Here is a 13,134-nt window from a genome sequence, read left to right on the forward strand (position 1 = left end):
AATCATGCAATTTCGAAAATCACATAGAAAAGAATAAACATGTTCATAGCATAAGTCACAAATCCAACAACCTAAATATCATGCTACAAGCCTATGCATAACACATAGATACTTTCGAAATCATTTAGAATAGATCACGGCAGAAACTAAAATCATAGAACTAAAAACCTAAAATCGATACTTTATATAATTTGAAACAAGTAACTATCTCATAGACAAAATCGAAACAAGTTTACTCTACACAAATCGCATGCTCATCCAAGAACAAGAAAAACCAAAACCCGAAATAGACAAAGAGAGAATCATGGTTACACTTTATCAATCAAACGATCTCACAAAGTATAGCTGTGGCTTTCTAAGGGAATGGAACTTCTTCACAATCGTACTTCGAAGCTATAGATTAGTGGAGAATGGTGAAATCGGTTTTAGGATTTCTTGGAAGAGTAAGGGATTGATTCGGCAGAGCTATGGCTTGTGTTTGTGTGTAAGGTTGATGATGATTAAATGGGGAGGCTGAGCCTCTATATATTAGAGTCTATGAAGCTCTCTTGCCGTCCCAATTATGAGATAGAATCCAATTGGGAAACTGAAATCTTCTTTGATATGGATTTTGATTCATGTACTCCATATCCAACTTGATGTAGGAAACCAAGTCCAATAAGGAGATCACAAATAGGGCTGCATGGCATCATCTCTTGGTCCAACTAGAAGTAGCTAGGCCGGCCTCCTCTTCTCCTTCTTCAACTCGAACATGATTTCCTTGTCTCACTAGGAATGCATCTCGGCATCACTACTTCCTTTCCAAATATGATTTGTCTTTCCTGAAAAGAATTTGACGATTAAGGAATAGGAAAGAATAAAAATAGGAAAGTAGAATCATCGTCGAGTAAGGAATCCTAGCTCAATAAGGATTTCTAACACTTAGCACAATTTCATCATCAATTCATTCAAATTCGAAATAGCTCTCCTTAGAACATACAAATCACACATAAGAACCTAAAACAACTAAATGAGAAGTAACAAAGCATAAGAATAGGGCATATAAATATTAAGAACGTCACACTTTGTGCTCCTATCACTATACAACCCTCGTTTCTCATGGATGCGTCGCCATCGCGACTGTTATTTGAATGTTTGAGTTTTCTTAACTCATGTCTATAAACGATAATCCCAAGGTCTACGTACTCATTTATTTGAGTTGATTCATTACTCTGAACCAGCACTATTTGCTGACAAAAGATCCTAAAAATAACTAATTATATGGAACACACTTCAAGTGATTTAATGAACGTCTATGCCGTTGTATTATCAGAGTTCACATGGATGCATACTCCACATCTAAGAAACGCATGCCATTTTTGGCACCTGTAACTATTTCTTGAGGGAATTTTGGAGATGGAAAAGTAACATTCTTCCATTCTCAAGTAAGCAAATATTTTGAGCCTCAGGCTAAGGCTCCGCTCGATCCGATATACAAGATTTTATTGCTACGGACTTTTGATTAGTCTATCTATTTTGACTATGTTTTCTGCTTACTATTTTTCAAGTATGACGTTGGCATTGCCATGTTTCTTGCTCGACTTTAGCTTAAGTCGTCTATTGGAAGTGGAAGTTTGGTTGTGTTGTATTAAATATTGGCATATTCAATAAAATTTCTTATTTACGAGATGGACTCGTGAGAATTTTATTTTCCTTGGCTTAGCATGCATGGTCAACGTTTGCAACTCACGTGGTTTTTAAATTGGCCGCTTTTGGGTTATATGGGACCCCAATAGCACTACATTGTGATTTTGGACCTTGAAATTTGGAAAAAGGATCTCGGAACGTCAAAATTGACGTCGTTTTACCCGGTTACTGTTCCGGCGTTTCCGGAACGTTTTCCGGCGTATTAGCCACCTTCCGGCCACATTCCGGCGTTTCCGGCACTGCCACCCGGTTCCTACCAGCGTCCCCTGTCGAACCTGAAGTTTCGGCCTCCATACCGGTCAGTTTCCGGTGAGTTTTTCTGACGATTTTTTCGTCGTTTCTCGTCATTTTTCTGGCCTATTTTCAGCAGTTTTTACTGCCACGTTTTCCCAGTCCAAATTTCACCCAGTTTTGAGTTATTTTGACATGGTTTTCCGGTTAATTTTTCGGTTTGCTCCAAGTCGTTTCATAGCTCAAACGATTTTATTATTATTGGTGACCACCCGCACCAATTGGATGGTCTTTACCACCCAAATTGTTTGGTATTCAACTGCTCCAATACCATGTTTTCCAACTCTTAAGTTGAATAATGTAGTTCTATTGTCATGTGATACACTCAATGGGATTGCACATTTGTTTCAATCCCCCCTCTTACAATATCCTACGGCGTATTGTGTAGAAAAGTTCACCGCGTCGTTCACTCTCTTAATCTTCATTTTGAGAATGTCCCGCCGTGAAATCGAGTGTCTTGCTAATTGCATACCCACCCACACCGTCCTACGGCGCAGGTAGTTGTTTTACGGATCGCGTGCGGAGATTGTGTTCTATATCTTCGTGCCTTGCTTAGTTTTAAAGGTCATACATGCCAATGATGGATTTTCATCTTGATATTTGTGTTAAGAATGGAGAGGAATAAATCTGTCAGATTTCATTGACAGAATCTTTTTCAAGCTTCGACAGTAGCTTTGTTAGCCTGCAGACATAGTTTTGCTTGCCTGCAGCAGTAGCTTTATGTAACTCAAGATTCTTTGAATCATGGGTTCGGTTTTGCTGTCTCCTCGGTTTTGACACGATCATTTTTTTGGTCATTTTGAACAAAATATGATGATTCGAGTTCTTTGAAATTCACATGATCATCTATTTTTCATGTTCACGAAGCGATTAGAGGACCACCTCACCCATGCTCCACACGGTGAGGCCGAGCCTATCCGTGCCATACACGGTGAGGCCGAGCCTGCCTATTTTGGCGGCTCCATGGCATTAAGGCCGTCGGTGGTGGCATCCCCTCCTTCACAAGAGCTTGTGATGCCTCCCGTGTTTTCTAATGCCTCCATGGTAATCTCGGATGCCCATCGCTCATTTTGCAAAGCTTGTTCTTTTGCTAGATTTCAAGGAAGTCCTTATTTGCTAAGGCTCCAACCGAGAACATTCCATTCTTACGAAGTATTTAAGGTGACATTAGTGGACCCTATCCAACCGAATGCGGACATTTTTCGGTATTTTTATGGTATAGGTTAAGAGCATCGACGCGTTGGTGACATGTCGCTTTGCTTTCCACAAGAAACGCTGCATTCGCTAAAGTTTTTACCTATGATCATCATACTACGGACTCACCACCCTTCCTATCCTCTCAAATCTATTTGAATGGATACCGTTGGAGAGTTCACCCCCACGACTTTGATGATTTCGTTTTGCATGTCTACTGGGATCGTCGTTGAACATATTATTTCTCATATTCATTCACTGCACGATCTAGCAGAGCTCGGACTTGGTTATGGGAACTAACCTGCCGATTTTTGCATAAGGATATGTAATGATGTTGCATGCAGCGACACTTATTCGTTTTAGACTCACAACTTGCCAAGCGTTTAGTGCGTACCATATGGTTACTAGATACGATCCCAACGTTCTTTTCATTAAACGCCTATTTGGTTAAATTTGTTTATGTGCCTCTATTGTAGTTATCTCAATGAGTCTACTTGAAACGATTAAGTATTCTGGTTGGTTATGATTTATGAATCACCAACACTTGTCCGCTATTTCCAATCTACAACCGTTGATCTCTATCCTGCGATATTAGCGTACGGTCACTTTGATGAAACATACTTTCCGTCGTTAGGGGGAGATATGGAATGCTCCCATTCCGGTTTTTAACACCAGGAATTGACGTGGTGTGGCACTATGTCTCATTAAGATCCCGCACGACTCAAAGTGAGCAAATGTGCAACGCATTATCTACCTCCAGAAAGTTAAAGATTCGATACTCAGTGACTTTACTGATATTGCAAAAGTGACGAGATCGCACATAAATGTTGTGATGTGCCGGTAAGGTTGGAACTCTCAGAATATGTGAGAATTTCATATGACCTGGTCCTAGCACCGTTGGCACCATCCCTGACAGTGGGAAGGAAGCCGGCGATGGCACCATCGTACGTTGTGGTGTTGTCGGCGCCCGTGGTATTGCACCAAAAAAACAAGGGCGGCAAACGCAAAGATGGACTAGTAAAGGTCATAGCTTCGGTCTTGGCTCCTGCCTAGATGAGGGGGAGACCATTATTCTCTGGAATCAAAACCAGAAAGAAGCGAAGTGCGTAGGCACAAGTATTTCGCCCATCATCAAGAGATATTCTCTAAACATGTGTATCAACTAAGTTTCTGTGGGACGATACAGACTCCTTTTGTTGATGTTAGAGAAGAATATAAATCTCACAAATTGATCGTATACAGCGCGTGCATGTGTTTAATGGATTGATCTCCCATAATTGATGATGTATTCGCTTATGCTCTTAATCCGTTGTAAAGTATCAACGATGAGCAACTTGACCGAAGTGGAAAGAATCAATACAGGCTGAACTAGACTTGTTATGTTGATCGTTGTTCATAAGTGTAATGAGAAAGATGAAGTCATGCGATATATGCAGGACTTATGGCGCAAAGATTGTCTCATTATCCTAGTATTGACTACGATGAGTTATATTCTCTCGTTATGGACATAATTGCTTTCCGCTACTTGATCAGTAGTAGTGTCTATGAAAACTGATTTGCAGCATATGATAGTGGTCATAGAATATCTGTAAAGGGATCTTGACGCAGATATGAGAGTGCCCGAGGGACTTTAAATGCCTCCAGACCACGGAGAGCTTATGTAATCAGATTGTGACGTTCGAGAGAACGTAGTACAATCGGTTGCAAGAACTCATACCCATATGTGTTCATATGAAAGCTATTTCTTGATTCTCTATTCCGTCTAAGTATAGATGATGAAGAGATTCAATGTGCTATAGATTCATATATGTAAGTTTTGTTGGGACACTATTGCTTTCATTATGACATGATTAACTATGCGCCTATGCATTGTCATTGGACTTGCATTGCTTCATTGACATGAGTTTAGTTCTACACTTAGTGAACCAACACAAATCCTATCCACACCAACGCCGCCAGCAGCTCCAGCAACATAAACGTACGCCTTGGTGTAGCAGTCGACACTGGTAGCGTAGAGGATGCGTACGGTTCCGTCTTGGACCAAAATCAGTCCTTCATTGGTCCATTCCCCCATTCTTTTCGCGAAAGACACATTAAATGTGACAAATCAGAATCTGTCCAGTTTCGTAGGTCAACTTCAATAAGACCTACAAGACAGCTCGCTTGATGAAATATAGTGAAATTAGTACCGTTGGAAAGGCCTATGTGTCTACTTTCCAGGCACATCAACCTTTCATTCATAGCTATCATATTGAGTGAGTTATGGCCGTTTTAGCAAAGTAGGACATCCTGTCCGGAAATTTGCAAGTCAGTCAACTTCGACAGAGCATTGTGAACTGCTCCGATCGGATTAGGTTGTGAACCTTATGTCACTGGAAAGCCACGGGTTTTTTAGAACATTTTACGGTTCTCTGATACCTATTTTGACGAAGAAGGTATGGCCGTTTAAGTGAGTAAAGGTCATTCTATCCGAGAATCTGATTTTCATTGCAAACTCTTGTTTTGAGTTGTTATGCAATCTTGTTTCCTAAGATCTAAGTTTGGCTAAGTATAGCATGTATGATCTAAGGATGTGTGGCTAGATTAATGATTAATCATTAGCCCAAGACTACGTTTGAGAAGCATGTAATGAACGTTGTATACGTTGTTCTTTGTACTCCATGATTATGGCACTAATCAGGGGGAGTTGTTTCGTAGACTTCAGGGGGAGTCTACCTCACAAGATGCTATCAAATGTAGACGGTGCGTTGTGCTATTTTTCCCTTCGATCAAGCTTTTGTTTTTACCCAAGAGGTTTTTATTTTGCTTGACAAGGTTTTTACCGAGGCAACGATGTGTGCACCATGCAACCTAGGCATGCGACACAAGGGGGAGTGTTCCGGGAGAATTACTATTCTACCATTGTGTGTGTCTTAGCCTAATAAGTTTCCTGTTATGAGATAGATTAGCATCTCTGTAATAGATTAGGACTCCGAATCCTACGTGATTGTGATTTTATAATGCCTATATATAGGCCCCCATATCATTCAATAATACACAATTATTTCATCCTGAAACAAGAGCTACAATGTTTTTAATGAAATTTTATGAGCAACCCATTTTTTCCTTAGTCTTTCCTAAATATTACATGCCCATAAAATCATACCTCAATATTTACAAGCCACACACTTTTTCTTCTTCTTCATTTCATCTCGTCGTTCTGGACAGATCACCACTCCAATTCATCTCTTCCTTTTATGTTGAACACTCCCAAAGACAAGAACCAGTTCGAAGTTTTTTCCTCTCCAAGAAGTTTTCGCGCAAGTCTCATAGTGTATAATTCATATAATTAATACACAAATTAAAGGTGAATGAATCATTTTGTCCATTTTAATAACACTTTAAATATTTATCAACATTTTGGTAATTATACATACTAAAACACTTTTTGTTTACAACTTACTAAACACAAATAATAGTTTTTTGCTCTTACAACACTTTCTAAAACAGTTTATCAAACGTTTTAACAACTTTCTCTCACAACAGCTTCAAAATTCATTTTGCTCACAGCACAACTGTACCAAACTGAGCCCAAGCCTGCCAGCTTTTCAAATACACACAGTATTCATACTAACAAATTTATTTGATAAATCTCGGTTGGGTTTCAGCCCACCCAACCATCAACCATCAACTGAGATCCGCACCTACTAAAATTGGTGTTTCCGATGCAAATCTCATCGAGGAAGAACAAGATATCAAGGAACGAGATATCACTGACCCTGAGGACAAAGAAGAAGAGGTTAATCTCACGGTCTCACCTACATGAATATGTCGGTCCCTGCATCGACAAAGACATCTGACTTTGAATTAAAATCCGGGTTGCTTTAAAGAATTCCAATATTTCGTGAATTCGCTTATGTCTAATTGAAAGGACCCCCCAACATGCATTTGAAACAGTTTCAATTTGTGTGTGCAGATGCTACCAGTAGGTGCTTGTTTACTAGTTATGAAGCTCACGTTCTTATTTTCTTTGGATGACAAAGTGAGAGATTGGTTATTTGATAATCCGAACAACTGTATTAATTCTTGGGAGGAGATGGTGAGAGCATTCTTGAATAATTTTTTTTCCAGCATCCAAGACCTCCTGTAATACCTCATAAATTAATATTAATTTTTCAAGTGTATTTTAAGATTATTAATTTGGTGATGGTCTGATTTTATCGTACGAGAGTGAAATCAAAAGTGTTCAAGCATTTAAGTGTGTTCGAAATTTTGTTGCTGATAAGTTGAGATCATTTGGCTGTGATTGACGGAATATGTATAGGTGAGCTTGGCATGATTTTAACCTTAGTATTGAGAAGAGGATTATGGTGAAGTTAGGAATTCGGCAATTATTTGGAGAGTGTAGAGTGAGAACTCGTTTTTGTCGAATTTACTTTGGTTTATTCATTACTAAATGAAACTTATGTCACTTAGGTGATTGAGAAAACAAGTGAGAGAGCCTCACTTGACGTTGTAGAAGTTGCAAAGCGAGAGATAAGGTAAGTAAATCTCATTTGATACAAATTTAATTTGAGTTATTAACATAGTCCATATATCATTAATCTTTTAAAAATGGTTCTAAAAATATGTTTTGGTTTTAAATAACATGAATTTCATCATCAACGGTTCATGAGTAAGTAAATTGTATTTTTTTTATAAATAATTTTAAAGAGTTTCATTGATTATGAACTATGGTTAATGTTGAGAATGAAATTGGTTTATGCTTGTTGTTATGAATATAGTATAGTATAGTCTATTTTGAATATGTAAACTCCTAGAAATTTTTCTTTACTTTCTGATAAATAAGACTAACTTTTCTGACATTTTCCCGAAATGTCAAATTAATAGTTTAACACTTTGATGTTAGACTAAAGTATCGCCAATAGTAGGAAAAACGATTTTCTTTACTCAAAACTATTTTACGACTAAGTAATATTTTCACATTTTAAGTTTTGGTCTTCTTAGCATTGTTTTATTTTCTATATTGGTTTACTAAAAAATTTATTTCTTAGTTTTGTTTTCTTTCTTTTAGTTGTGCACGTGTGTTGTGACTTTCTTTCCAACTTCTCCCTCATCTCCACCGATCCACCTCTTCCTCACCACTTCTTGTTTTTCTTTCATTCCCTTTGTGACACAACCACCCAGAGAGAAATTCTCACTTATTCCACTTCTGCTTACACCTACACCACCACCACCGATTCCACCGATCGGCAGACCATGGCGCATCATCCACTTCATCACCCTTCTCTTTATCTTTTTGTTATCCACTCTGATAAAGAGACTACATGCAAAGCCCAATTCTTTGCCTATTTAGATGACACTACAACCCAGATTTTCAAAGGCTACTGAGTTGGAAATCGAAGCTTCAACTTTTGATTACAGCCCTTGCTACTCAAATCCTCTCCAAAATTGGTAAAGCCCAGACCTTCATTATTTCCTTCTTGATTCGAATTATTCTTCTCTTCCTCAAAATCAGAAGTTAATCCATGTTCTTCTTTTCTGGGCAACACCGCCATCGACCCCTTTGATTTCCAGCAAGGATTTGAGACTTCGATCAGTTTGAATTCTCTTTTGACTTTGTGTGAATCTTGGGAGTTACTGGACGACTTTGGAGGAGGAGTAACGCTGAATTTTGAAGGAAGGGAATGATGCCGCAAAGCTCGAGAGTTACCATTCCTTTTTCTCGAAATTCATAGAGGTAGCAGAACTCTCTTTTTGGTTCCTAAATTTCATTTCGATGCTTGTTGCTGTGTTGGAGAACCTACTTCAATATTGTATGTTAGAATTAGGTGTTGTTTTGCCGGATTTGGACAGAATGTGTGATCGGAGAAGTGAAGGGTAAAAACCCTGCATTCTTACTGTAACCAAGTTGGCCTTTCATTGTTTTACTGCCCATGTGAAAAGACCATTATTTCCCTGACAGAATTACCATTTTACTGTATGACCTTTACCTTTTTACCAAAAGAGTTTTACTGAATTCTACTTTTACTGTTTTACTTTTTACTTTGAGTTAAGTTTTAAAAGTAAAACTAGATTTTGTCACAAATTGGTGACGTGATTTACTAAATTTAGATCAAGTGTTAACATCGATTTTCACCGTTTGGAAATCGCTATGTTTTCTAACCTTAGATTAATGTCAGAAAGTAATATAATTAAACTGTTAATTTACAATTATCCTATGTAGCACGGACACGCGCCAATACGGTCGGACACGCGAACTAGAATCAAATACGTCTTGGACACACCTCGGACACGTAAGGGATACGAGTTTGTCCACATTGGACACGGAACTTGAGGACACGAGTCCGGCGAAATCTTGATTCCAAGCTTCGATCATTGATGCAGATCTTCGAAGAGGAGAATAATCACACGAATTGTTAGTTTTGCAGCAAGAAACCAAAGCGAGACCAAACCGAAGATCGAAGAAGATCACTAAAGCGAGACCAAATCTTCGGAGAGTGCAGTTGTCGAAACCAGTCGAGATCCGCTCGAAGAAGTCGTCGGAGAAGCTCCGGCTGCCGCAGCCCACAGATCTGGATTTGGAGACCTTCCGTTCGAACGAAGAGGTTGAGGCTGAGGCTGTGGCTTGGCTATTGGGGCTGTTGTCGTCTTCAACCTCCGTCTCAGCTTTATTCCTTGGAGAAGAACCCAAAGAGTCAAAGACTTGTCCCTCCCAGTTGTTGTAGTTGTTGTCGCCCAAGATGCGAAAGACGAGGAAGAAGATATCTTGGAGATATCTTGAAGAAGATATCGAGGAAGAAGAACTCAAAGAGTCAAAGTTCTTGTTATTGATTTTCTTGGAAGTTTGTGGTGGTGGTAGAGAAACGACAAGAACATTTCTCTTTATGGGGCTAAACTCATCAGCATCATCCATGAAATGACCCCTCCTCAGCGTCGTGGTCGACTTGCTCTTCTTAAAAACCATATCCGCCACGCGGCCATGACTATTCTCAGACCCATTGGTAGTCACCTTTTTTTTAAACAACACCAAAACTAAAATATAAATTTATTTAAAATAATATTTTTAACGTGTCCAAAACGTGTCTGTGTCCGACAAAAATTTCATTTAGCGTGGCCACGTATCGTATTGTGTCTAATACGGACACTCGTGTTCGTGTCCGTGCTTTATAGGAATTATCGAATGTCGTTGACCATTTGTCGAAGATTATTTGAAATTGTATGAAGTTTAATATCAACGATTAATAAGTAATCTGAACGTAATTAACTTACGTCTAAATCTAATTACTTACTCGATATCTTGGTCAAACTAGGGAAACATTAGCTTGACCAAATCGATAATCGATAATCGTCAAGCCCTCATTTCAAGCCCTTAATAACTTCGTGAACCAATTCAGGACAAGCATAATCACTTGGAGCAGAGCAGCAGGACTTGCAACTTGAACTTATGCTATATTATCAGGTAGGGGGAGCCGCTCGTTAGGGTATGGCTCGTCAACGGGCAGGGCCGGGCCGGGCTGGGTATTTCACAAATACGAAGATCCAAGCATGTCCATCTAAAGCGGGCATTGCGGGGTTGTATTATAAAAAATATAAAGGTTTGAAACAATAAAAGAATTATTAGAAAACATTCTAAAAAAATCACAAATAAATTCCTAGTTTTGAAATATTATTGATCGACACCAATAGATGTGATCGATATATATATTTAGGGACCCTGTAAAAATTTCATCCGTTTTGAACATCGTTTGACCGTCCGTACCTACGGTCAACTGAAAAAGAGGCATTTTCACATAAAAAAACCCCATTGACCGGGGTTTTGTCTGATCGGTTCGATTACTCGAGATCAATATTAATTCTGTAAGCATCGTTAGTAGTATAAAGCAAGAAGGTATCATTCACAAACCGGGGATCCATCCAGGACAAAGAATCACAAATATTTAACAACAAATTCATAAGAGTTTGAAGATTTTGGGATATAGGATCGATATCAAAACTAAAAATAAAACCTAAACTAATATATACATGTGATCAGCCAACCAACACATAAGCAATCACCAAACAAATTACATAAGAACAAAGCCATCGAAATCTATTCTTAATCATGTTTATGCCGTAGGTATCATAGTTCATCTTAAGTTCGATCATGCATTAAATTCCTACTTGGTTCCTAATACATGGATACTATCGAGCTCAACTACTTGTCTTGCAACGAAATCTAACATACTAATTCATCATGCAATTATGTATCACATAGAGAAATCAATATGTTTAAGCACCTATTGAATGTCGAACTTAAGATCATAATCAATGGAAGAACAAAGAACAAACAACTAATCAACTACTTGTATCTAAATCGTTTTCAACTTTGAATGATTAACATATGTAACATCAACTACTTGTCTTAATCACACATGCAATATAAGAACACACTGAAAATTAATCAAGAACATAAATAAACAGAAACTCATGGCATAAAACCTAAAATCATTGAATTAAAATCGAAAACCTTAATTCATCATGTCATTCGAAAGTTACAAATATCTGATAGACAAGAATAAAAATAACTTTAACAAAACCTAAACAGAAATCATCCAAGAACAAGAACATAAAAATCCGAAAACTAAACATGAAGATCATAGAGTTACACTATATAATTTTCCTCCTAAGGTTCCTTATAAAGGTAACACAAAATCTTCAAGAGTATGGTATATGGACAGAAAATATGATGAAGGGTGGTGAATTCAGATTCTACGGTGTTGGTGAATGAAAGTGTTTGGGCAAAGGTTTGGCAAGTCTTGTGAGAAAGGTTGATGATCTTTTTCTGTGAAAAATGAGGTGCTATATATAGAGATAGGAAAAAACTCAAAAGAGGCTGGCCACAAAGTCCACAAAGTTAAAACCAAATTGGTTGAGGTTTCCAAGATTTTCTCAATTCGGCAGATCTGACCTTTGTGCCTTGTTGTGGCCATAACTTTCTCTAGAAAATAGATATTGAGCTGATTCCAACGGCATTTGAAAATAGACTTTCATAGGTTTCCATCCATATATCATGCATTGTCTGAATCATTGTGAGTTGTCCAGGTGAGTCCGTCAAAATTGGATGACCTGCACTGCCAGAATTCTAATTTCTATAAGGATTTGATATTAATTGCATATCTTCTTCCTCCTTTAATGCTGATTTATTTTGCACAAATTTCATCCTTTGAATTGAGAAAGCAAGAGTCTTAATTGTTGCAGCCTTGTTTGAATTTTCTTACATTTTCTCATTAATTTGCTACATGTCTTCTTTGATTTTCTTACCTCTTCTCATTTATTTGCTGCATGTCTTCTTTGACATTCTTTGGTGCAGGAATTTATGGTGATTCTGATATAGATTTGTGCTCTATATGTAGGAGAAACAAGGTCTTAACTTTCCCTCACAGCCCTTGGATCAAAAACAAATCCATTATTTTACCGAGCCCACTGGACCTCCGAGTAATGATTCAGTCATATCTCCTTGTAGAAATAAGATATTGATTTGATTCTAAATCCTACAGAAACTAGACTCACACAGCTTTTTATCCATATATGGTACATCTTTTAATTTGATCTAACCTGTCCAGGGGAGATCATCGAACTTGGACTACGAATCTTGACAACATTTTGATTCTTGCATGGATTGGGCTTTTAAGTGCATATCTTCTTCTCTTTAATAATTCTGATTTATATGCACGAAAATATCTTCATATACACCTTGGAAATCCATCTCCAACTTGGTTTTAGAATCCAACTCTTAATAGGAAACCATCAATGTCGCATGGCCTCTCCTTATTCCTTACGCAACTATTATTGCTTTCCTTTTCCAACATGAATTTGTATTTCCTAATAAGAATAAGTATGTTAGAAACAAAGATATAGGAAATGATGAATCCTACTCAAATAAGGAATCATATCTCAACAAGGATTCTTAACACTTAGCACGATTCCATCATCAATTAATTC

The 13,134-nt window shown here is 37.9% G+C and overlaps 1 protein-coding gene across 1 annotated transcript; it reads right to left on the bottom strand.

The window, feature by feature from the left end:
- Nucleotides 1-9,352: 9,352 nt before the first annotated feature.
- LOC126783929 (uncharacterized) lies at nucleotides 9,353-10,117 on the bottom strand. Its single transcript, XM_050509461.1, has one exon. The coding sequence runs from the start codon at nucleotides 10,115-10,117 to the stop codon at nucleotides 9,353-9,355; it is 765 nt and encodes a 254-aa protein (XP_050365418.1).
- Nucleotides 10,118-13,134: the final 3,017 nt, after the last annotated feature.

Source organism: Argentina anserina, chromosome 2 (assembly GCF_933775445.1).
Source record: "Argentina anserina chromosome 2, drPotAnse1.1, whole genome shotgun sequence".
Classification (NCBI taxonomy): domain Eukaryota; kingdom Viridiplantae; phylum Streptophyta; class Magnoliopsida; order Rosales; family Rosaceae; genus Argentina; species Argentina anserina.

Excerpts from the sequence above, each read along its gene's own strand:
- LOC126783929 (XM_050509461.1), bottom strand. The coding sequence starts at position 10,117 with ATGGTTTTTAAGAAGAGCAAGTCGACCACGACGCTGAGGAGGGGTCAT.